Source organism: Phyllosticta capitalensis, assembly GCF_038381095.1.
Source record: "Phyllosticta capitalensis strain CBS 128856 chromosome Unknown BKA78scaffold_3, whole genome shotgun sequence".
Lineage (NCBI taxonomy): Eukaryota > Fungi > Ascomycota > Dothideomycetes > Botryosphaeriales > Phyllostictaceae > Phyllosticta > Phyllosticta capitalensis.
Window position 1 is genome coordinate 1,622,570 of NW_027117441.1, and position 23,275 is coordinate 1,645,844.

The 23,275-nt window shown below is 54.8% G+C and overlaps 9 protein-coding genes and 1 non-coding gene across 10 annotated transcripts; 5 read left to right on the forward strand and 5 right to left on the reverse strand.

Annotated features, from left to right (window-relative positions):
* Positions 1-2,148: 2,148 nt before the first annotated feature.
* On the reverse strand, positions 2,149-2,238 carry BKA78DRAFT_t68. Its single transcript has one exon. It is a non-coding gene; the product is annotated as a tRNA-Asp (tRNA).
* Positions 2,239-4,507: 2,269 nt separating this feature from the next.
* On the reverse strand, positions 4,508-6,102 carry BKA78DRAFT_378168 (Tom37 C-terminal domain-containing protein; the record flags this gene model as incomplete). The annotated part of the gene is made up of 3 exons (XM_066892902.1): positions 4,508-5,693; positions 5,756-5,894; positions 5,952-6,102. 3 exons carry the CDS (start codon positions 6,100-6,102, stop codon positions 4,508-4,510), a joined length of 1,476 nt encoding a protein of 491 aa, XP_066746614.1.
* Positions 6,103-6,241: 139 nt separating this feature from the next.
* BKA78DRAFT_100624 (uncharacterized protein) lies at positions 6,242-7,532 on the forward strand. Its single transcript, XM_066882063.1, has 2 exons — positions 6,242-6,585; positions 6,697-7,532. Exons 1-2 carry the CDS (start codon positions 6,351-6,353, stop codon positions 7,311-7,313), a joined length of 852 nt encoding a protein of 283 aa, XP_066746615.1. The 5' UTR covers positions 6,242-6,350; the 3' UTR covers positions 7,314-7,532.
* A 2,078-nt stretch (positions 7,533-9,610) lies between these two features.
* BKA78DRAFT_309170 (uncharacterized protein) lies at positions 9,611-10,691 on the forward strand. The gene has a single exon (XM_066888011.1). The coding sequence runs from the start codon at positions 9,709-9,711 to the stop codon at positions 10,468-10,470; it is 762 nt and encodes a 253-aa protein (XP_066746616.1). The 5' UTR covers positions 9,611-9,708; the 3' UTR covers positions 10,471-10,691.
* A 2,258-nt stretch (positions 10,692-12,949) lies between these two features.
* On the reverse strand, positions 12,950-14,051 carry BKA78DRAFT_100688 (uncharacterized protein). The gene is made up of 2 exons (XM_066882064.1): positions 14,002-14,051; positions 12,950-13,935 (listed from the first exon to the last, which is right to left on the reverse strand). The coding sequence occupies exon 2, from the start codon at positions 13,821-13,823 to the stop codon at positions 13,293-13,295; it is 531 nt and encodes a 176-aa protein (XP_066746617.1). The 5' UTR covers positions 13,824-13,935; positions 14,002-14,051; the 3' UTR covers positions 12,950-13,292.
* A 1,990-nt stretch (positions 14,052-16,041) lies between these two features.
* On the reverse strand, positions 16,042-17,025 carry BKA78DRAFT_378170 (uncharacterized protein). Its single transcript, XM_066892903.1, has 2 exons — positions 17,020-17,025; positions 16,042-16,973 (listed from the first exon to the last, which is right to left on the reverse strand). Exon 2 carries the CDS (start codon positions 16,529-16,531, stop codon positions 16,241-16,243), a length of 291 nt encoding a protein of 96 aa, XP_066746618.1. The 5' UTR covers positions 16,532-16,973; positions 17,020-17,025; the 3' UTR covers positions 16,042-16,240.
* Positions 17,026-18,268: 1,243 nt separating this feature from the next.
* On the reverse strand, positions 18,269-18,955 carry BKA78DRAFT_100722 (uncharacterized protein). The gene has a single exon (XM_066882065.1). The coding sequence runs from the start codon at positions 18,837-18,839 to the stop codon at positions 18,357-18,359; it is 483 nt and encodes a 160-aa protein (XP_066746619.1). The 5' UTR covers positions 18,840-18,955; the 3' UTR covers positions 18,269-18,356.
* Positions 18,904-19,989, forward strand: BKA78DRAFT_100768 (uncharacterized protein). The gene has a single exon (XM_066882066.1). The coding sequence runs from the start codon at positions 19,072-19,074 to the stop codon at positions 19,831-19,833; it is 762 nt and encodes a 253-aa protein (XP_066746620.1). The 5' UTR covers positions 18,904-19,071; the 3' UTR covers positions 19,834-19,989.
* Positions 19,990-21,259, forward strand: BKA78DRAFT_100777 (uncharacterized protein). The gene is made up of 2 exons (XM_066882067.1): positions 19,990-20,624; positions 20,809-21,259. Exons 1-2 carry the CDS (start codon positions 20,145-20,147, stop codon positions 21,067-21,069), a joined length of 741 nt encoding a protein of 246 aa, XP_066746621.1. The 5' UTR covers positions 19,990-20,144; the 3' UTR covers positions 21,070-21,259.
* On the forward strand, positions 21,161-23,165 carry BKA78DRAFT_366864 (uncharacterized protein). The gene has a single exon (XM_066892588.1). The coding sequence runs from the start codon at positions 21,449-21,451 to the stop codon at positions 23,012-23,014; it is 1,566 nt and encodes a 521-aa protein (XP_066746622.1). The 5' UTR covers positions 21,161-21,448; the 3' UTR covers positions 23,015-23,165.
* The last annotated feature ends 110 nt before the right edge of the window (positions 23,166-23,275 follow it).

Here is a 23,275-nt window from a genome sequence, read left to right on the forward strand (position 1 = left end):
TGGTGTTTGTGGTGGATGATGTGCGGCGGCGACGGCGAGAGGGGTTGGAAGCATGGCGAAAGGGCGATCGGTTGTAGGCGAGAGGGCGGCAAGCTTCCACCACCCAGAGAGCAGAGTCCCCCAGACAGACGTCCAAAGCTCCCTCCCAGCTCTCGCCTAGTCCCCGCCGCTTGCTGCCACCTGAGTTGTACATGCAGCTGTGATATTAACACAGTCCATTTTCCTATCACTTCACGTCGTTCATTGTTGCTGCCTCTGTACGCTCGTCCATGCCCCCGTCACATGCTGCCTGCTCTACTGCCTGCCTGCTGCGACTGCGAGGCTGATGGCCGACAAGTTCGTCTCGTCCGGTTTCAAAAAAGTCCTACTTACCTTCGACCGCTCCCCGGTTGAGCGCGGCAGCTATACCCCATCGCTCCAAAGCTACTTTTGGCCCCAAGGCAATCCTGTCCCTGCACAAGACTTAGTCAGGAGTCGTCCCCTCTTCGGCTAGCTCCCTCCTGAGGCCTTTCCCGTCAAGGAAAACGCAAAACAAGGGCAGACGGCTCCCGCGTTACCATAACAATGCGGGGACGCATCATCTGAACATGGACGTCCTCCACTTTCCGTCAAAGACCCGGACCCGGCCATGTCTGCTCGACGGCTACCTGCTTGATATTCAAGGGCGTGATCTGGCCCATGCAAAAGAATTTGACCATCAGTCGCAGGGTTTGAGCCGTTGAGAAGCATGCTCGATATTTCACGGGTAGCGAAATCTGAGACGAATTCCTATCTAACGCCGATAGCGGCCAGAAGACCACTGCCACAGTGCCAGCAACGGAGAAGACTGCGGGACGAGCAATTGGGACAGCCCGCCCTCGGCTCTGGAGACATGACGGTTCTCCCGTGTTTATGTCAGCCAGCAATGCCAACTCGTCTGAACAATACTGGTCGGATTCTTTGTGACAGTGCTGGGCTCAAAACCAGGGGACCGGGAGTCATCATACCCACGGCCAGTGGACTTAGCGGCGGCGGCATTGCAGAAACGCCCAAGTCGAACGTGACGCGACGCGACGGGGAGGCTTCGTAGGCTTCAACATAACGCTGCTTCCGAACGTGTCGTCGAGCACACTAACGCGCCTACCTACGTCGAACTTCGCCAGAGCGCTTCCGTCATTGCGTACCTGAGCAGCCTGATGGTGTTGAAAATGGTGGGAAGCCTCAATAACCGTCTGGGTCTGTGCGCTCTCCTGGGTAGAAGCTTCCTAAATGACCGGGCCCCTTTTTGCTGCTTGCTTTGCTAGATATTTCGTGACTTAACACATATGAGGCAATGAGGACTTTTCTCCGAGACGATGGGAAAGCAGTTCTAGCAAAGGTGCAGTAGGCATTGGTGTTGATAAGTCGCCGTGCCCTGCGGCGATCACGTCTCGCACTGCAACGCGTGGAATCAGTCACCCAGCAGTCGACATGCCCCGATGCCCCCATTCTTCGGATATAGTTATGAATTCATTTGGAAGATGACGAGGCTTATCTGCTGCGTCCTCACACTGCATATACGTACATTCGGGTAGCAAGCACGGCGCTCGATGGTTGGTCGGCTAAGGCATCTAAGCCATCTAAGCGAGCACTCCTTGTACGACTGAGCCTCGGCAGAAAATAAACACACCACGCCGCTTGTATTTGTTTCCTGTGCTAGTCTTGAGGCTCCCTGTACATCACTGTCGTAATAGAGACTTTGGATAATTTTGTTCACCTGCTGTTGATGATGTGAACACTCACTGATCCTTCAAACGGCCATGTGCCACTTGCACGAGTTTTGCAAGTCAGTGCCGTTCTCCCTTGCCTGTCCATTCTCAGACCTCTACATCTTGACGACATAAAACAGTCTGTCAATATAAAACAAGGTAAACATGTGGTGATGTGATAATATAAGCAAGTGATGGTTGACCTCTCACGTATCCACCCTCGGACCGAATGCTCGATGAAAGATATGAAAAAGACCCTCCCAAAGTAGCAGGTGTGTTTCTCGAGGCTGGGGGAAACGTGGGAAAGGCCAACGAGATCCTACAATGGGCAGGAACGGCCAAAAAAAAATTAAAAAAAAGAGAAAATCATTCACTACAAAACGAAAGATTAGTTTCATGCCTTTAGACATGAGATGGAGGTCTCTCCGACGGGGAATCGAACCCCGGTCTCCCGCGCTTGCAAGAAATCCATCTTGACAAGCGGAAATCATGACCACTAGACCATCGAAGACTTGTTGAAGGAAAGCCGGGAATTTTGTCAATATCAAGTACAATTGCGGCAATTTGCCAGACCTACAAGTATTTTCGTTGCTCCCCAGGCTCTATTACAGACCCAGAAACAAGCTCCAAGTATCTTGGGGTCTAAATCATATGTGGGGGTTGAGATACTGGCTTTGAAGGGCGGAAAAGGGGGCGGAAAAGGGGGTGTGGAAGGGGGCAAATCGAACAACCAACCAAACCGACGCTTCACAATACACGCACAAAATTGCCGTTCAAAATGCTCGCCCGGTAGCTCATAACCTTTGATGTTTTCAATTTCCGATTACAACAAGTTTCAAGTCATTTCAGTCTCGTCATCAACATGGACAAGACGGCTTATGTCGTTTGCTCCTGCGACGACGCACACGCCAAAAATTTGGTCAATTTTGCGCCACAAAGTCATCTCAATCATCATTGAGGAGTCCTCCAAGATATTTCGACGAAGATCGGTTTGGTCGTCTCTCAACTCCATAAGAAGTGGTTGTTTGGATGACCTCGCGTTGTTTGAGGTCCCGTTGCGCCTTCCACACTACACAACAACTTTTTCTTTTCAGGACGGCAGGTGCAGGCTGAATCCAAACAAAAGTTCGCCTGACATACAAAGCGAATCTCAAGCTACATATCACAATTCTTGGATCCTGACGACTGAAGTGAGCAAGCCGCTAGCTCGGCAACTGAGTGAGAGCAAATTCGACTTCTTCAGCCGACTGACTAGAGCCGCGAGGAAGCAACGAGCCACATAGGATTGCACTGCGAAAATTCTACTCAAGAACGGATCGACGCAGCTTTAGCAGCGGGGAACAAGATCTCCTTTTTGGACAACTCACTTTGCCAACCCAATCTCTCTCACTTCACCTGCTTCTTGTGGTTCCGACTGCACCCACTTAGCATATACGGTCCACCAAGGCAGGTGAAATTGTCACTACGTTTGAAGTTACAGAAATTACCGCATTGGGTATGTCACCCCTCATTCCGCGGCTGCCCTCCTCCACCTCTGCGGCTTCACTCTCTGCCTCCACCACCAGTCTACCCCTCGGTCTTCTCCGCCACCCTGGGGTACCGCCATCCCACCTATTGGTCCATCTGCCACTTTCTCCTCGACTTTATAGGATAGAATTTCAGCGCCAACAAAAAGCACACGCTCGCTACTTTGAACAGCACAGGCTCAGGGTATGCAAAGGTTGAGCCAGAAGAGGGTGGAGTCAAATTCAAAACCGGGGAGTCAGTCATTCAGTCACTATGGTTTCTGCACATCCCGCTTAAGTTGACGATTGCACTCCCCAGATTTCGCCACCCAGTCGTTGTGGGAGACTTTCGGGTGGTTGTTGAAGTTCCGTACCCCCGTTTGAATCGACCGTACCCCGGATGCTACGACGTTCAATCTTGTAGTCCGCGTACCTGATTCGTCCGTCCCGGCAACGACCAGATGCCAGATCAGGAAGGAGGCACCCACAAACAACCTCTGCTTGAACATCTCACTCCAGCTTTCCGTCTCCGTCCCGTCCTTAATGCTGTCCCACACCACCGCCTCACGCCATGATTCAAATGCACAGCAAGAACACTTCAAGAGAGTCCGAGCCAACAATGATACACCCACCTAGCCCACAGGTGAATTCACCGGCGAATCCTTGATGACTACATGTAGCCTGCCAGATGCGGCGATCGCCCAATCGATGATCGCTGACCTAGGAGCAGCCTCCATGAATCCAGTCGCCTTCCGAGTTCAGAGACTGTCTGGGTAGCGGTCTGTCTTGGTGCGGTTTTGCTTCCACTGCCCAATAGCTCTGTACATTTTGTGTGGAATGCCGCTAGATTACGACCGCATTTCGCAAGCGATACTAATGTCTTTCAAAGTTTGACAGCAACTCGAAGTTTCTCTCAATAAGGCCACTTCAACGTGCAAGGACTCCATCTGCAAGTGCAATATCAAGAAAGAACGAGTTGCTTTGAGGAGGTAGACACTCATACCGATGATGAGGGACAGAGAGAACAATCTCTCCTTGGACGACGCACAAGCGGTATCCACTCCTTGTGGAATACCCCTCCAATCACTCATCTTTTGGTTTTGGGACTCCAACGGGTAGTATCCAACTCCGGCTCATGTAAGCCGCCTCGACAGACTTTTGGAACGTCTCGATCTGACAAAAGCTTGGTCTCTTCCCTGCACAAGCAACTTGAGGAATGTCTTGATTTGTTTTCGGAGTAGAGTGACGTTCATCCCGCGGCAAATGCCAAAATGTCTACTGAATACCCGGCTCCCCTTTCTCGCCGATTCTCCCTTCTACTCCATTATATGTGATTCCAGCCTCGACCACTGGTTCTGTTTGAGCTCTTTCACTTTGGATTTGCAGCTCCGCTTGCCTCTGCCACTCCATCTCCTGGCTGTAATGTGTTCCCAATGCCGACAAAAATCCCCCAGCGTCTCCCAGACCGGAGAACCTCTCCATTTGCCTTTCATATGCTTCTTCGTTTCGGAAGATTTTATCATATGGGCGCGGATGAGTCTGGACATAGTAGGCGGCTCCGAAAACCCCGACAGCAAGCGATGCCAAGAATGTCGACAAGCCGTAAATTAATGGCTCCGGAGGATCATACAGCTTCTTCCCTGGCGGTGGAATGACGGGACTCGGAAGAACCAGGCGATTCAGTCCAGGAATTGTAGCAGTGATGTTGTGAGCAATGTTGGAGATTGTGCTCATTGCTGTGACTGGCGGGGAAGGTGCCCACGGCAGCAACAGACCAAGCTCCCTGCGGCCTTGAGAAATCAGCTCGGGGCTGCGGCGCAAGTCGTTCAGCGCCATGAAGTCGGACGGTTTCGGATTTTCTCCTCCGACTGTCAGGGAGCGCATGCGATTGATGTATTCCTCGAGATGCAGATAACGGGTCCTGATGTGGTCCGACAACCATGGAGAGGGCATTTCTGGATACAGCATCAATGCGAGATATCCAAAAGCCAGACAGTCCAAGGTTGTCGGATGATCGCTCTTGAGCAGAAACTCCTTTTCTTCCAAAAGGGCGTCAAGCGGTGCCAAGCAGTCATCAGCGACTGATGTGAGCTTGAAGCGCGCCGCGTACTCAGGCTGGCCTAGGAATCCCCTCAGGCCCCTGCCTTTGCCAAATATGAGACTCTGGCGATATGGTGCCGGCCCTTGGTCTTGGATTCCAGCATTCTTTTTCGCAGCCGAAAAACTGTCATCAACGATGCCTTCGTTGTCTGCAAAAGTATCCAAATCAAAGTCTTTCAACCCCAAATGTTGTGTTCGTGCCCGCGCCGCCTCACGACGAGCCCCAGGAACAGTGTAATTCAGATGCGCGGGGAGGAGGTTTGTATATGCCGGAGAGGTGACAGAGTAGTAGTTTGCAGATGAGACGTAGAGGTTGAGGTCGACGAGTGGAAGAGCGTTGGTTCGAAGGAACGAGGAGTAGCTAGTAGACTCAGCATATCAGCTGAAGTGCCTCGTGGAGTGATATGGAAATTCAATACGCACGCGATAATATCAGCGCGTTTCCGCTCGCTGAGTTCCTCATCGAGCCTGCGCTCAATAGCGCTATGCTTGTGCAAATATTGTACAATGGCGTGGAACCCGCTGATCCAGGTTGGGCCGTTACGGAGCGCAGGAAAGGTCTCTGATAAAAGTGAGCATTCGAATTCGTTGCAGAGTTAGTCTCCTGAGACGCACGCACTGTTCGGGCTCAGCGACACGTCGTGAGCAGCGACCACTGCCCAGGCGCCGTCGCGCAGTGTCTGCTGCGCATACGCGATGATGGCGATGCATTCTGGGTCCACGGAAGGAAGGCCAAAGCCTGGTCCCCAAACGTGAATCTCCAAAACCATGATGTGGAATTTGCGGTTGGTTGGTGTTGAGACAAGGAAGGTGTCGCAGGGGAGCTTCCATTTTGCGGGAAGCTCAGATCCTCCGCAAAACCTCCGAACGTCATCGCTGCTCCGCATCCTCACACCTTACATCCCCGCAGCCAAACATCGCAAACATCGGTCGAGTCTCAGTTGCGAAAAGAAGCTCTAAAAGACACACTCTTAGGCTTCCCCTTTACGACAGGCGCAAACCTGGTCCGCAAGCACTCATGGCGCCAATTCGTCGCTACCTCCGAATAACAAGACACTCCGCGCTCGAAGTCCGAATCTATCTCGACAATCCTGCCCACGGCGATACCTGGCTGCTTCGTCAAAGTGATCCAGCCCTGCCTCGAATAATAGAAGCTGTTAGGCCGTTGGTGCTTCCAAAACTGTGGGAAGAAAAGGAACGGGCGAAAGGTCGAGGCAAGAGCAAAAAGGGCGTCAAGGACGTGGTTGCTGGAGGTAAGCATAAAACAACCCATGATGCATGATATCATACGCCTTAGAGCACTTGGGAAATTCTTTTTGAAATCAACCCTTTCATTCTTGTGAAAGCTAACGTGTTGCCTGCAGATGATTTTGAAGTTTCCATATTCCTGACGGACAACTCTACGCCACATTCATTGCTCACCAAACAGAAAAAGTTCAACGAGAAACCTCGTCTCAAAAGCAACTCTGGAAAATTAACTGGATGGCTTACACCCGGTAAGACGAGCGAGAACCCGGTTGACTTGGCTACTGAGAAGCCACAAGAGACCATCACGGTCAGAGATGAAGACGAGGACCAGCCGGTCTCACTTTCAGATATACCCGAGGCGCCTGCTGTCGCTGGCAATGGAGAAAGACCAGGCAGCCCCGATGCACTTTTTGTCAACGAAAATTCGAGCGACTCCGATGATGGCTTGCAGCTCTCGTCTCGGCGAAGAAAAAGAAGGCAGACCGAGGACGATGAACTGGGAGACGAGAGTGAAGACAAGAAGAAACTCATGCTCAACACGTCTTACGATGGCTTCAGCATCTATGGTCGGATTCTTTGCTTGGTCGTCAAGCGCAAAGGTGCTGCAGCAAAAACCGGCCGTGGTGCAACCGGATCGGCGGCACCAGCTGCAAGCAGTCAGCAGATGATGGAGAATTGGGTGTCTACACAAGCAGCCGCGAACATCGGAGACGAAGAAGATGGTGACGATTGAAGATCGAAGATCCTGAAGATTATGCTCCCATCGACGGCGTGGCTTGTTTTCTGAACCAGATTGCGAACCTTGGCCTCGTACATCCGGCTCAGATACACCAGAAGCGAAATGACTGCGCCTGGTTCTTCGTGATGAAGAAAGACGTCCCTTGCGATACGAATGTCCAAGAGCACAGCCGAGTTGGCCGAGTCCATGGCCTTATGATCCTTGTTCATGTTTAGGACCAACAATTCCATCAGGCTCCATGGCAATCTTGGTATAATTTCACAACTCCTGGCGCCGCGCTTCAAGCTTAACGTCTTTTCCGATCCGATCCAACAAATGGCATTTGATATGCAGGAACGGAGCGCCGCACTCATGCTAAGCCTTGCGAACCTCGTCTCACATCAACGATGGATGAGATTATAGGGGGATGCCCTGAGCAGTTGTTGGGATCCCATGTCTTCCACCAGGCACATCCCTGTCAGAACACGCCTTCCATTGCCCGTCAGGCAATACTGTCTGTGCGGCCAGGCCCTACGCATCTCATCTGGAGATTCTTCGCTTGACACGCTTGGTGGGACCAGCAGATGCGCGCACATCCTTGCTTCGAGAAGTTTTCTGGAAGGCTTCTCTCCCATCAACGCCAATCCTTTCGTCACCTCTCATCTCATCCGCCACCAGCGGGTCAACGGCCAACGATCAGTGGGTCTTGTGATTGCGTTCGTCTTTGCAAGGCTGTACCGTTCGGCGCTTTCTGTTGTTGCAACCGCCCACACGTGGCCAATTCGTTTGCTTCCTGTCCTCACCGAAACAGATGAACGGTAAACGAGGGCATCAAAACTGCGCTTGACAACACCGTGTCTCAACCGAAACTACTCATGGTGCTTGCCGATCAATCCAGCCGCGCGGTAGAAGAATTTTCTGGAAGAGAGGCTCAGGGTCTTCAGGCACCTCAACGCGTGTAGCCGTTATATGAGACGCGCACACGCGTTGGCCAGTTCGAGTTGTTTGGAACTTACCCCTTTGAATACCTGCTTTGAATGCCCTGGACGCCGGGAGCACTTTCAACATGCCGTACTCGTAACGTCCTTTGGCAGGCATCCTTCAATTGATTGCGGCAAAGCCTCGCCGGAGGTTGAATGGATTTTGGAAGGGCCATGGAAGCGGTCTGATTGTGAGTCATTCCAGCCTACGTAGCAGGTTTGCACACCGCTCGTGCTGTCAAACCGCTGTCTGTGGGCCTGGTCCAATCATTTCATGATTATTTTCGGCTTCGGCAGGACTCGTTCGAGAAGAGGGAGCGGTGAAGCTGGAGCATGTGCAAAACTTGGTCCAGCTGCAAGTCAACAGGTTTTTCTGGTTTGCAGTTGTCTCGGAAACACGCTGCCCTGGCAATGAAAACTTGACGCTGCCATGACGGCAGGTCGACTGACCGCCTGTCCGCGAGATCCGGGTAGCGTGGTGTTGTGGAATTGCGGTGCGGACAAACATCGGTCGACATGCCTTAATCGCAAGGCGCCGGTCCGTCCTTGTCGGTAGGAAGCTGAAACCGAACGGCAAAGGAATGCCTTGTGAGGCATCTCCAGAATGCCCATCGAACTGGATGCCTAAGGACTGTCGTCAATCTGACCTGAATCTTTGCAAATGGCAGCCAGGCTGCTCTGGCGACGCGTGCTTTTGATGACTTGCAGGCCTTCACACAGACAGAGACGATCAAACGCGTCTTCAAGGGGAAAGCAGATCGTCAATCGAAAGATGCTCGAATGATGATTGCTGCGCGACCTCGCTTCTCTGCCAAAGGCGCGGCAGTTTTCTTCTCTGTGCGGCAGAGAGGATTGCGGAGAAGTGGAGACTGCTATGCGGGTGAGGTGGTTGGTGCGCAACTGCTGATCAGCCAGCCTGTTGACTGCACTCCACATCAGCTAGCAATGGATGCTGCAGCATGAGGTTGTTGTTTGAGTTTTGTCAAAGTCAACCAAAAACCGGGAACCAATTGTGGATGAAACCCCCTCTTCCCAAGCTCTTGCGGAAACACCAAAGTATCACGACGAAGCAACATAAGCATCTCTCAAGCCAAAAGTCAAGACTGGCTTCAGCGGCCGTTCAGTCAGCAGATACAGAGTTGCAGACGAAGCTAGAGTAATTGAATAAGCAAATTCGCGAATGAAATCGCCCGGAAGCAGATCAGCGCACAGGAAATCAAGTCTTCTTACTCACCGCACTTTCCGAGCAGCGGTCAGAGAGATGAAGCTCCAGTGGATGGATAGATGCCTGCGTTGCTCAACAGCTTCCCATCAGCTTCGCACCCTGCCATGAACCCCACTTCTTGGAGTTACCTAGGCCAACAGGCAGCTTGCCACTCGACACATGCTCGCGAGGGTTTTGCGAGAAAGAGGAGAGTAGCGAGCCGTTGATGGACGGCAGAGTCAACCGAACGAGCAAACGGTGTCATGAGACCACTCCGCCGAATCCACACACCCGGATACGCGCGGACAAGACAACCACCAGCCAACCAATGCAAGGTACGAGTAGCGGGAAGCGTTTTTCTACCCACCTTCTCTGCATGTGGGTGTCGCAAACCAACCATGAGCCAACCAACCAGTGCACCACAGCCTTGCCAAACGTTCCCCCTCTCCCGCTTCTCTCGTCCCCTTGCTCGACCATGACGCCGGTCGTGCCTGAGCCGCTACACCATCCATCCAAGCCGAGCCGAAGCTCCGGCCACCATCCATGCCCATCCATCCACATCACGAACCAACCAAGCCTTTGGTCGACCCTCCTTGAAGGCGCAGACGGGCAGGCAAACTCAGCCAACTACCTCACCGTACCTCGTCGTGTTTCCTCTCTCCTGGCAGCCTGGCGAGCTTCTTGTCCCTCCGTTCCGTCTGACATGTTTGGTTTTCGCAAGCCAAGCCGAACTCTAAACGGCGCGGGGAGGCAGTGCAACAGCGCGAGAGACGAGACGAAACAAAACGAAACGGCCAGCCAAACCGGTCAGAGCGGTTTTAAGTCTCGGCCGTTGTCGCGGCCGCCGGCGCGTCGTCAGTGTTGCGACAGCCTGCTTGCTGCGACAGTGGTGTCATATGCAACCGACGTTGCTCAAGGGCGCATGCAGAAGCCGAGCAACAAAGTTTCTGGCCTGCCTGCTCGCTCGGGTTGCGAGATGACGACATGAGCACCAAAAACACAGGCACTCGGAACGACCTAGAGCCAACAAAGCCAAGCATCACCGTTCTCGTACCAAAACGCCCTGCCTTAGCAAGCGCAAACGCGTCACGCCGTGCAGCAAGGCATCCTGAGTACCTAGCACAGTCTCTTCCCATCTCTCCATCTCATCATCACGCATCTCAGATGTGTACCAAGCAGTTTCGCCACCATCTCCACACCCGCCCCCCCCCCCCCCCCCCCCCAAGCTTCTCTAAGGAAAACGCAAACACCGCCGCGTCCATGGCAGTGGCAGTGAGCAGTGATGACGCGGAAGTGCGGGCGACAGCCGCATCACGACGGAAACCCGTCATGTACGTCATCCACACCAAGCAAATGACCGGGCTGGCTGGCTGGCTGGCTGGCTTGGTGTGTTTTTGTCAGCACGCGGCGAATCTGAAACGGGGGAAACGAAACAGACGGATGGGGTCGGTAGGAGGATTACAAGAGGTAGGTTGAAACAGGCAGGGCAAGATGGTCCCGAGGGGGTTCGGTGGTTTGGGAGTTGACAGATACATCAGCGCGACCTATTTGAGTGACAAATGACTGCGACTGCTGCTGTTGCTGGAGTTGGCAGCAGGTAGTTAGTCACAGCTGAGCTCCATTGTGGTGTTGTTCTCATACCTAGTACAATCATTGCTATCCCTTAGCCATCCCACATTACTGCCCATTCTCGAGTAGAAATTAATTGTCAACACAACAACCTGAACCTCACGACCCAAAATACCAACAAACGTCAGCATCCTCCCGCGCCCCCTCCCTCCCGTTCCCAAAGCCCAAACATGCTGTTCTCAAAACAGCAACAAGAGAAAAAAACGGCGGCCGCGACCGCAGCCACGCCCGTTCGTCCCGCCGTCTTGTCAAACAGGGCAGGATATGGTAAGTACAGCAGGCAACCCAAACAAGACACCCAGCCGGGCAGCGCTGAAACAAAACGACGGGGCGGGCTGGGCTGCTTGCTGCCGCACCTGAACTGAAGCATTTGTGCCCAGCCTCAGCTCGTGCGCGCGCACGGGAGCGAGGGGATGGGGGTGAAACGCGGTTTCAACTTTAAAACAAAACGTGGGTTATGTTTGGCCGCTGGGCTGGGCTGGCCTCGGTGTGCGGTTCGCCCGCTCACCCGCGGGTGTGGTGAGGGGAGCAGGGAAGATGGCTGATGTGCAAGTGTGGGGAGGAGGGATGAGAAAGAAGTGAAGAGGTTTACGTACGCATTTTTTGCTCCGGCTTGGCCAAGGTCGGGAGGTCGGCAGGTCGGAGACTACTGGCTGACAGGTACGCAGGCAGAAAGGCGGATAGGGAGGCAGGCACATGCCTGTTGGGCTATTGTGACTGTACCTTTCTGTGCGAGCTTTGGGGGGTAGATCGGGCGGGAAGATACGACGTGCTCGGCGGCCGCGATGAGTGAACAGTAGCTAGACAGGGAAAACACGCCCACGAAGTTGGTCGCATGAGAAGAGCGAGAAGCCAGCTGGTGCGAAAGAGTAGAGAGAAGGGGAGAGAGAGGGGAGAGAAAAAAAAAGGGTGTAGGTATGCCTTGCAAAGCCTAAGCAACACACCTCAGTCAGGGGTATGCCGAACCAACCGACCAGGTACTCACCCAAACCTCAGCAGGAACACCGGTAAGGATGAACTCAGGCATAGCACATGAGGATTTTCGCGCCTACCATCCCGTTGTTTACCCAAACTCCATTTGACCATTTTGCAAGCCGGTTTAGATTGCAGTAGGGGAAGATGATGGGAAAGCCAGGTGTTTGTTTACCCCCATCTATTTGGTGTTGACGGCGGAGCCAAAGTGAAATTGATGTCATATCCGCTCGCGGGCTGTTTACTGTTTGTGTAAGTGCCTACTATACCTGCCAACGGCGGACAAGGGGAGGATGAGGATCACCCGTCGTTCCTAGGATCCTGAGATTGATTGGGCAATGAGAGAGAGAAGCAGGGAGCAGAGCAGAGCCGAATAGGATGAAAGGTGTCAACTCGTAGTTTTGGTCTCAAATGATGCAGTACCAAGTGGTGAGAGCGAGTACGCAAAAGGCCAGGTGGTGTCCGAGCTGACCCCGGATTTGCACTGACCTTGCTGGAGATGTTCTCGCGAGCGAGAGCGTCATCCCGGGTCCGAGAAACGCGCGGTTCGCGGTATCCCGAGTCGACAATCATCTGAATGACCGCTTGTCTCGCCGTCCTCCTGCCGAGTTGCAGGGAGCGAAACTCGCAGGGAACCAGACGGAACCTCTCGAATAGGATTGCCGCGGTGTTGGGAAGATGTGGGTGACAGTCTTACAGTAGGGCCGGGTGAAGCCGCACAGGCTCGCAGTACTGACTGTTCGTACTGTGCTTCTTTGCCAGGAACAAGAGCGTCTCATTGGTGACGCTGATGGTGGTTGGGCTGGAACTGCTCGGGACGGCAAACCCAACCTGCTCTACCGGGGAGAGCACGTTTCAGAATGACGATGCGGTGAGAAATTTTGTTGCGTGTTGTTGACCGGTTGATGTTTGTTTACTCGTGCCTGTACCCACGATAGATCTGCGATACGATGATGCCCGGATCTTCTGTCAAGAGCAGCAGAGAGTAGACGACGTCAAGCGTGAAGCTTGCTGCTCACCGCATCGTCTCTACTCCACTCGACTTATCTTTCCACGCGTCCTAGAAGCCTCGCTCAACGAACAAAAACTCTCTTTAGCATTTGGCGACACGGTTACGGGTTAAGGCCACCTGACTGTGCCCAAAAGGGGCTGGGCGCAGGAACGGAAAGGAGCCATTTCAATGATGATGCTGAACCAAGCCGACGGGACTCATCCAAGGCAGCTGGCGGGAGGAGAGCATGGATAATCAAAGGCAACGGGCGGACAGGAGGTCAATTCCCCGGACATGCTCAAGCCGGAGACGAAATGCAGCGGATACCCGCACATGCACACCCGAGTAGATCTGGAAGTTAAACGGCCCCCGCAAGCAACCACTTTGGTCGGCGCCGCCGATTGGCCCCATCTGGATATCAGCGGAAACGAATGGCGATCCTGAGAAGATTCACGAGACCACGAATAGGTCAGCAAGGCCCGCCGCTCGTCCCGTGATGCCAGGCAGCAGCTGCAGTGGAAATCCCTCGCAGCATCGCGAGCGAAGCCACAAGCCCACGTGGTGGGGAGAGCGCTCGAGAAGCATGCAGGGGTGATGCCATGTGGGGAAACTGATAGACTCAGCCACAGATAAGACAAGATGATGGTGTTGGTTCTGCCCCGGGCTCTATGCAAAGAGGGAAGAGTCATGGTGCATTGATCCTCGAGTAGATGTTCCGTACCGTGCCGCAACTCCTTTCGCGAGCCCATGCGCGAAGCGAGCTGTCGGCGTTAATGGATGCCGGGGGAACAGAGCCAGAGGCACGGAAGCCAACCAAAGCAGCGTTTGGAATAAGGTGCATTTTGCGGAAGCCGAGCTGTGCTGAAACAAATCAGCAGTCGGTAAACGGGGGCATTGAAGCCTTGCGAGGCCGAGAGATGCTCCTACGCAGAGAGAAACCCGAGTCCGCGGTCAAGAGTGCTGGGCGCGGACGGTTGGCAGATGGTGCCTGGCGGACCCTGACAGCGGCTGGAGTGAAGAATGCCCAAGAATGCCTGAGACGTCCAAGATTCAAACGTGAGCCGCGTTCCTGCAGCAGCGTCGACGGAGCAGGCTGGAAAGCGGTTTCGAAGGTGGCCGTCGCAAGAATCTTGGAACGTCTCATGGCCGTCGACCGGTCTTCTTTTTGCGTCTTGGAAATTCCAGGGTCCAGGATTTGGTGCTAGTCAGGAACGGCCGTCGAAGGCGTTGGACAAGCCTTGCCCAGGCTTTTCCGCCGCAGTTGAAAGCGAGCCACGCAATGCCGCGAAATGATGGATCGATAGACGGTGATGGAACACTGGGTCGACTCGGCTCTGCCCGCAGACGAGACGGCATGGAGAACGGAAGCGTGTGGAGAGATGGCTGGGGCTTGAAACGGTAGTAGTCGTGGTGGGGCTCTGGTAGAAGTGCGACCAGGGTCTTTCTATATTCTCTTCCCAATGGGGCAAGGCCCATGTCGGCCGTCGACCAAATGGGGCTTAGATCCATCTCTGCCGTGCCCGATCAGGCAATGTGCCAACAGCTCTCCTTTAGCATGCGCCGTGGTGAAGCTTCAGGAAGATATTGGTTCAGTCGACCAGCCAATCGGTCCTTGGCCTGCTGACTGGGGGACGCAATAGACGTTGCTGCATCGCAAATAGGAACAAACCCTGCACTGTTCCTGGGTACTCCGGGGGGCACAGCCTGAAGTCTCGCGCAATGCGTCTTGGAGGTATTGCCTTGAGATCGAATCAGCGGAGATTGAGCACAGTCGCAGACACAGAGAAGAGGAATAGGAGGAGCATTTGGGGGCAATCACTCGATCGAGCATCGAACTTGCGGAGCGAGCTGGACGAGCTGAAACGCCTTGATCGCTGGAGCATTCATTCCATTAGATACAGTAGATGGCCCAGATATTGGCGCACTTGGTCTGTGACGGCGACGTGGCCATTTTGAAGTTGTACTGTCGACTTCTGGAAGCGCGCTACGGCACTGGTCGAGTGGCCGGAGTCGAGGCTAGTAGCCGTTCACGCGCGGCTAAGGAAGCATGGCTCAAGGGGGAGGGCGACGGGGCGTAGGGTTGGCCCCTGACGATCCTCCAGGCGCTGGTTGGCGGCAGCTTGACCATGTGGCGGCAAGTTGCAAAGCGAAAGGTCAGTCGATGGGGAGAGTTCAAGTTGGGAGTGGTGGTGGTGCAAAGATCAATGGTGACGCATCCCCAGGCAGGGATAGAAGGAGCTTATCTGGGCAGGAGCATGACGTGAGCATTGAAGACGCTGCAGGCAAGCAGGCAGAGCCGAGAGACAAGAAGCAGGATGGATGGAGTTGAGGCTGCCACGCGATGAGTCGACCTGCTCATGGGTGAAAGGAATGGCATGCAAGTCGTGAGCCGAATTTTCTCCACGTCTGTCTTCTTCTCGGACGCGTCACAGACGACAAGGTCACGTCAGACTGGTGGTTGAGCTTGAGCGTCAGTTCTCTAGGCCCGAAAAGGGCGCCGAAAGCGAACAGCAGTCTCAATCTCCGGGCATGCCCAGTGCGCGAAGATCTCGAACCTGCAGAAGGGCGGGAGAAGGGTGAAGGGGTGCACGAGCACAGCGCTGTGAGCAATGTGGAGAGAGAGGTTGAGTGCCCGCTCGACGCTAGAGACAGTCGGACCGACGGCCATGGAGCATCCAAATTATTCTTTCGCTCGCCAAGTCGGCGCCATGGTTTGGTTTCACGCCGGGCCTGATGTCACTGCGACCATCTGTACTCAGTTACCCTACTGCAAGCTAACGCGGTCAACAGAGAGGTGGACGCCTCACGAGCAGCGCAGCTGAAACATGCAGACAAATGTTTGATTATCCCCGTCGTCTTGCAGCCCCCCGGTCGGCCTCGCACGGTTCAGGCACACTGCCGGTCAGCCCGACAACAAAATGCCCTCGTCGTGCCTTGCGCAAGCCTCACCAGCATGGCCCTGGAAGCCAGCGAGCAGGGGCCCCAAGAGCTTATTACACCACTGTCCGAAACGGCATGCCTGCCTCACACCATTCCCAAGCCCAAAAGCCATAAATACATCTGTCCGCCCTAACCGTCTACTTGTTTCATCACCATCAAATCCTCACTCTACAAGACAACTTCCGTCTACTACTTCAATCAACCTCTTTGCTCGCACTCAAGCTCCTCACTTGAGTCCCTCCTCCACCAACCAACCAACAACCCAACAACACCACCAACAATGCCTGCCACCGCTCACCTGCCGCCTTGCCCTGGCCCTCCTCCCACCAGGCCTCTTCCTCCTCTTCCCAAGAACTAAGCCTTTCGCTTTGCGAGGCTTCAGCTTCCACTTTCTCACTCTCCTCTCGGCTTCTCTCGCTATCCACATCACCGCCTTTCGACACTCGGATCTCTTTGCCATCCTTGAGCAACAACGGACATCATTCGACTCCACATCTGGTGTTTCAGCGAATGTCATCTATGCCGCCGACCCCGGCCAATCATTCTTATCACCATGGCTTCACCAGCCATAAGTAATATCAACCGGCCACCCTCTCCACCACGCGCGGCCTCTGCGGGACCTCGCGTGCCTGATACCCGCACCGCCAGGGTCCCGCGCAGCTGTTCGCTACTCCACGCTATGCGCCTCGACGCATGAGGTCTCTGGCCGAAAATATATGGGACTGGGCAACCTTGTCCCCCTCCTTCACATGGTTGGCCCATCTTGGCGCATCACCTTCCCAGGGCAGACTTGTGCATCAGGCAAGCTTCGCGCTGCCTGCAGCCATCTGCCCCACGACTCTACTCTCAACCTTCTTCACAATCAAAGTTCGACTTCGCTGCAGGTCCGGCATTGTCGACCTCGGGCGACCCTGGACGCCTTTGCTATCTCTCTTTTAATTGACGAGCGCCTTTGGCGACTGTAATGCATCATTGGCGCTGGCTGGGTTGGGGTTTTTGCATTACCCTCATGGGTTGTTCATGTGGTTTTTTATGAGGAGGATCATACCCGGGCACACTACACGCCCACTCCTAGCTACTGCTTCCTGTCCAGCTTCTTTTGCTGCTCAGGCCTGAATATCAATCGTTACAACGCAATTGGCTCCTCTTCTGCATGCTGTGCATCGTAATGGTCACAATGATGTCTTCCGTGCGACCCTGGCTCTTCATCGTTTCACAACAACCGCCCTTCTCCACAGACGCGATATTACGCGGGACGTATCCACAGCAAAGACCAGGGTCGTCTTCTCAATTCGTCCCAACATGCGTGCCAATTCTCAATGCGCATTCTCACGAGCGCGATAACCGCATTCCGATTGCGAGACGGATGACTCGCTCGACGCAGTCATTCAGTCATGCAGCTGCATACCCCGAGGATCTGATCTGGCACGGCTGGGGCTATGACTCCATGATTGACTGGCCTCACAAGGCTGGACGACTGACTTGACACATCTTTAGAGCCTAACACAGCCAGCTACGGAGACTGCGGAGGCCGTTTGAGTCAAGAGAGCGACCATCACTACTGCGCGTGTTCGTTGTTGGGCGTTGGATCTCCATTTGTCTGTGGGGTAAGGTCCTGCCTCTCAAAATCTCCAAACCTGCTGCACCCCTGCCCGCCCGCTACCCGTTCTACAAACCTTGGGAGCTCGTGACTTGGGCTCCGCGGTTGCCGCATTTTTTTCTTGTTCGAGCTTTCTTGCCATTCCTCACCGCTCGTCCGGCCAGTCCTTGATCCGAGGCTCATGTTCCATCCATGCCATCACGCGGACGCGCAACCATTGGAAAGGAAAAACCCCACGCCCATCATATCATGTCCGAACGGCTCCGACATGGCTGCCAAGGGCTGGTGGGTGCTGCCACGTTGCTGAGAGAAGGTCGTCCGACGCGCGCTGCATCATGCATCACATCAGCTTCACTGGAGACTGCACCCCACGTGTTGCCAATGGCCAGGTACCGATTCCAACGGCCAAGGTCTGGCGCTGAGACATGACGGCTGCCGAGCGTCAGCAGCACGTCCAACCTTGTTGCGGTTTGCGTGTGCTGAGGTTTCGCGACCGAGACGGAAATGTTCCTCGCAACGACAGATTCTGAAACGCGGACAGGCCAAACATGATGCAAGCTGATCATCCTCGCCACAGCCGTCTATCATTAGCAACGTAGGCGTAGGAGGCTGGCGGAGTGGATGAAACGGCGCGTTCGTCTCGCGAGCGCCAGGCCGCGTCTCAAGCTGGCTGGCTGGCTCCCTCTGAGAGCCTCTCGCCACCTATGGTCCAACAAGAAGCTGACATCTCCGTCGACCCTCATCAAACAGATCCCACCAGCGTGCAGCATCTCCAACTTTTCATTCGCCAGATTGCAGATTGCAGCAGCTGTGCTGTGCAGCGTAGGTGCGGGTGATTGCGCAGCTGCGCCCTACCGTACTCTCCCCTCGCGCGTTCCTGGCTACTCTCCACTAGTCCATCCTTGCCGCACTTGGCCACCAGAGAGGACCCTTCTTTTAGCATCACCGGTTTTGCCGCTAATGCCGTTGCTTCAGCGCCCCCAAATCTGACCCGCTCTCCACGGAGGCTCTGCCGCGCGCTACTACAGAACGCTGCGTCCGGGCGTCTACACCCACGCCTCCTTGGCTTTCTCGGTCTCAAGGCAGCCAAGCTCGCTGCCTGGACTCGAGGGCAGCCGTGATTATTGGGGTACGAAGCATTGCGGCACAGCTGTTCGTCAACTGCAGGGATAAGGGATTGCCAGTGGGGAGTGTGCGATTTGATACCAACACCACCGACCACCATCCCAAACGCCACCTGCCACCGGCAGCCGCAGCGGCCATGTCTCCTGAAAGAGCAATATTCCAGAATATTCTTGCCAAGGCGCTAGAAGGACGCTCAGACAGACAGAACAGTCCCTTCCACAAGACCCTTTCTTACGCACTGCGATTTCTGAAGAGTTGGGACTCTTTGGAGGCTCGTTCGGGTGGCAACCACAGGCGCGGGCCGATGGGTGTTTGGATTTTGCCCTTTGAGGATGTCATCTCGGCATGTCAGGGGGCCGAATACTCTGGGGAGGGGAGGGGCGGTGAAGAAGTGGCGTGGTCTGTGTTTGAGAGAGCGAGAAAAGAGGACACTGTCGACGTTTGGACCCCCGAGCACGATGAGCTGCAGAAAAGCTCCTCCCCAGAGAGGTCTGTGGCCAGGTGGGGAGAGAGGCGCGGTTGAACCCTGGCTGGTGCAAGAGGGCAGACAAAGTCAACACCACAACCACCTCCTGCCGAGCTTTGAGCAGCTACAAAGACGTCCATCCGCTTTGATGTATCCGTGCCATACCAAAGGAGACGTGGCGATCCATGTCGTCACAGGGTCGCTACTGCGAGACGAGGAGTATACGTCCTTTGATAATTCCTCGCTTGCTCGACTTCAAGACATCTATCAAAACATTTGGCAAGCCAAACCGATCATCGAATTCATGCGCCAGGACATTCATCATGGCCGGACATCGGGTACGCCCGGACTTACTAGCTGCAAGCGTCCGGCTGTTGGAGCGCTCGAACCAACAAACAACACGGAATTAAGATACGAGCGGGGTTTTGAGCGGCCAAATTCGGCTGCTTCCGTTTTGCATTCTGTCTCTTTTTGCTCCTGCTACGCGCCCTGCTACGCGCACTGCCACGCTGCTGTGCGTCGTCTGTTCGCGAACCATCTGTGCTGGACTGCTGGTGGCTTATTCCCGGAAGGAACCAACATCAACGGCATCGACCTCTGCCGCCCGAGGGCGTGGACTGGCACGTGAGAGTCGAAAAATGATCAAGTCTATGACTTCATACATCGTGGGATCTGAGGCTTGGCGACGGTTCACGCGGATGGCAGGTGTTGAGAGCGAGGTTGGATCGTCGACCCAAAAAGGCCAATGAACGACTCCAGCGGCAGAGCGTGGAGTGCTCGCTAGGCCGCTCTCTCTCTCGCTTCGCTCCGTTTCGCTCCGCAATGCCCCCAGTGAATAAGGCTGGCCGGGGACGCCGACAACCAACGACATCACGTAGCGAAGAGGAAGAAGCGGTGTTTGCGTTGCTAGGCGAAGGAGGATGAATTGGGAGCTTCGCCATGCCTGCCGGCGATCATTGTTGGGACAGCAATTTTCAAGGACAGAGACAGCCCGTGAAGAAAAGCAAACGCCGGCCGGGGCGACTTTCGATATTACTGCCGTGCCCTCCGGGCACCGCAACCACGCACCCAATGTGGACGACACCGAGCAGAGCAGATATTCTCAACACGAGAGCCAATGGCATAATAATCTTCACGACCAAGACTGCCGCTCGGCCGCCCTCTCCACATCATCTGCGCGTAGTGAGCAGTCAGCTGCCAAAGCGACGCAGCGAGCAAAGACTTTTTCCGCATCATCATCATCTCTCATATCATCGCCGTCGTCGGTGCCAAGTGACAGCCGAAAGCCATGACGGTGATCTTCGTCGCGCTGCAAGCATCAACGTTGTACCTGTCAGCCCTGCGCAGACGACACCAGACACCTGCATCTTCGAGTCTTTTCTAGCTGCAGCCCTTTTCGTCCACCAAGCCCGAACTCTAGTAAGACTTTTGCATTTCTCAGCAACCGCCCCAATCCTCTTTGCTTGCGCCTCGCTAGCCTCGGGCCAAAACGTGTTGATCCAGTCTCCACACGCTCGCTGGAGGATTCCGGATTGGCGGACAAACTGCTGACTTGAGCTGTCAACCGAGCAATCGCTTATCTCGCCGTGCGCTTCTCCAACAGACAGCCTCCTCGCATCGTCATTATTCCGTCTTCTTGTCAATTGTTTGCGCCTGCGACAGGCAGTGCCCAAGTGTCTCCGGTCGGGCTTTTGCTCTGTTGGACTTCACTGCAGCCCTCACCGCTGGACTGCAACCACCAACACCAAGCGGCCGGTGTCCTGTTGTGTCCAATGCCCGTCACTCTCGCTACTGCAAGTCAAGAAATTTTTCTCCCGGGTGCACGCAGCAGAGGCTGAATTGGCAGAGCAGGCAGGACGCCTGAAGCAAAGGACGTCGGGCAAGCAAAGCAACTACTGACGACACCAAGGCACAGGCGCCCAAGAGCAGCAAAATGCACTGCACACGCACGGGTTTTGCTTTTTTGCTCATCAAACTCTCGGGTAGAATCATGGGTTGACTTGGTCGTCCCAGCGCCTGCCAGGCCAACGATTCTATGCCTTTGCTTTTTTTCCCTCCCAAGGTAGATCAAACACAGTCGTAGGCGCAAGAGCCCTACATCCCACCTACCTGGTTCACCGCTCTCGATCGATTGACGGCGCATTGCATGCCGTCATACTGTGGCGTCGCTGTGGTGGTCCTGCCAAACTTGCGGCTGAGCACCACCGCTACACCACCATCGGCATGCATCCAGCATCCAGGAAATGACTTGGGGAAAAAGGAAAAATAAACTTTTGGACAACCACTTTCCCATGCTTTCTTTGCTTTTTCCCACCATTTTGAGACTCACCGGTCCCGAGCGAAGACTAAATCACCGCGCCCCCCTACCAACCATACAAAACTCCTCATTCCACGACATACCGCTAGGGCTGCACCTCGATAACCTGGCTGTCGGTGTCCGCCTCGTCGCCGTCGTTGAGCAGTCGAAAGATCCGATCAGATCTGCAAATTTGGCTTGCGACCAAAACAACCGTCTGCCGCCGTGCGACCATCGCGAGTTCGATCGTCTCGATGTGGATGCAGGAGCCCGTCCGCTGCGTTCGTGTGTGGTGTTGATGGCGGTTTCCCGTCACCATTGCATCCGCAGGCTATACTGGACCCATACGTCAATAGACACTTGTACATTCCAGTTATGGCATAGGAGCAGGACCGTAAACGCCTCATTATTCCTCGCGCGTGCGCGCGCGCCAGACGTCCTCATACACACCGCCAACCCGGTTGCGGACAGCTGCTGTGCGCCGCGACCTGCCACTCGCTCAACGATCCACAAAAGAAAGAATGCCAACGCGTCGCGGTCGTGGTATGCCATCCATCGTATCCAGGATTTAGACTCAGACGGCGGTGGCTTGTCTACCCGAGTTGGTGGGTACGCTGGCTGGTATGCGGGACTTTTCCTCCCTTTGCTCGCTGCCCGCCTGCATCAGGCGTCGTTGTGGGCGCTGGTAATGGCGTCCTCCCCGTACCTTTTTTTGGTTTTTGGATTCGCGGAGAAGGATCAAGAAATACCTGTTCCTGTCCGGGTGCCACGTCGGGATGTCAAGCCCACCTACCACTATTTACTCCTGCCGGGACTTGGCTTGGATCCGACTTCCTTCTCTGGGACTACGTGGCTGGTTCTGGCTGTTGCCTGCCCTTCCATACCACCCACCCTTCTTTGGTACCCGTCCGTTGCGCGGCTGCTACACCAATGCGACGCCACGCTTCCGCATTTGCAGACGCCCCTTCTCCATTGCTGCCAGCCAGCGCTGCAAGCAGCTGCTGCACCGCCACCACCTCCATCATGCCCGACACGACAACACGATGGTGCTGTCGACGTGGTGTTTGGTACTCCACGTCGCTGTCCTCGTCGTCATCCTCGTTTCTCTACCCTCGAAGCGCGTGCCTGCAGTATCTTGGTACGCTACTACTACACGGCAACCAGCCATCCAAGTGCCGAGCAGACGAGTGCTCTCTCTTCCCTTGCACTTGCCGCTTTTTTGTTGCTTGCTTGCTCTCTTCTAGTCTTTGCTTTGCTGCCCTGCATCATGCGCGAAACGCAATCGACCTACCTACACCTCCTATGTGCTGCATGCGTGCAAGTGGCAGGCACGACGGCGGCGGCGCGCCTGACGGTCAATAATAGGTACACTCTGCGCGGCACTGCAGCTACCCGACGACAGGCCTCCCACTACTTTTGCTGCCTGCCTATTCCCATGTGTGGTGTGGAGGTAGGAATAATGCTCCTGGCAGCCATGGAGTCTGCCGCTGTCGTCGTACAACTGTCTGCATGATTTGCCTGCCCCATCCTTCTTCCCCTCTACCTCTCACTCGACTTCTATTTTTGCGCCGATGGCCGATCGATCGTCGTTCTGTATGCGCTTGCGTCGCTTGCGTCGTCGTCGGCCATGTGCGTCTCTCGTCTCGGCGGCAGGTGCAATGGTAGGTGGTACCATGGTTCGTCGTCGTGTCATCGAGGGCACTGGAGCTCGCGGCCAAGGCATGGCTCGTCGGCGTTGGCACGTCAGATACGTGTCTTTGTTGCCCGTTTCCTC

Bases quoted from the DNA above. Each gene is read 5' to 3' on its own strand.
- BKA78DRAFT_100624 (XM_066882063.1), top strand. From the start codon at position 6,351: ATGGCGCCAATTCGTCGCTACCTCCGAATAACAAGACACTCCGCGCTC. The intron at 6,586-6,696 runs GTAAGCATAAAA...TGTTGCCTGCAG, and splicing joins CAAGGACGTGGTTGCTGGAG to ATGATTTTGAAGTTTCCATA.
- BKA78DRAFT_100688 (XM_066882064.1), bottom strand. From the start codon at position 13,823: ATGGGCTCGCGAAAGGAGTTGCGGCACGGTACGGAACATCTACTCGAG.
- BKA78DRAFT_100722 (XM_066882065.1), bottom strand. From the start codon at position 18,839: ATGGTGGTCGGTGGTGTTGGTATCAAATCGCACACTCCCCACTGGCAA.
- BKA78DRAFT_378170 (XM_066892903.1), bottom strand. From the start codon at position 16,531: ATGACATTCGCTGAAACACCAGATGTGGAGTCGAATGATGTCCGTTGT.
- BKA78DRAFT_100777 (XM_066882067.1), top strand. From the start codon at position 20,145: ATGCCTGCCGGCGATCATTGTTGGGACAGCAATTTTCAAGGACAGAGA. The intron at 20,625-20,808 runs GTAAGACTTTTG...CTTCTCCAACAG, and splicing joins TCCACCAAGCCCGAACTCTA to ACAGCCTCCTCGCATCGTCA.
- BKA78DRAFT_309170 (XM_066888011.1), top strand. From the start codon at position 9,709: ATGGACGGCAGAGTCAACCGAACGAGCAAACGGTGTCATGAGACCACT.
- BKA78DRAFT_100768 (XM_066882066.1), top strand. From the start codon at position 19,072: ATGTCATCTCGGCATGTCAGGGGGCCGAATACTCTGGGGAGGGGAGGG.
- BKA78DRAFT_366864 (XM_066892588.1), top strand. From the start codon at position 21,449: ATGACTTGGGGAAAAAGGAAAAATAAACTTTTGGACAACCACTTTCCC.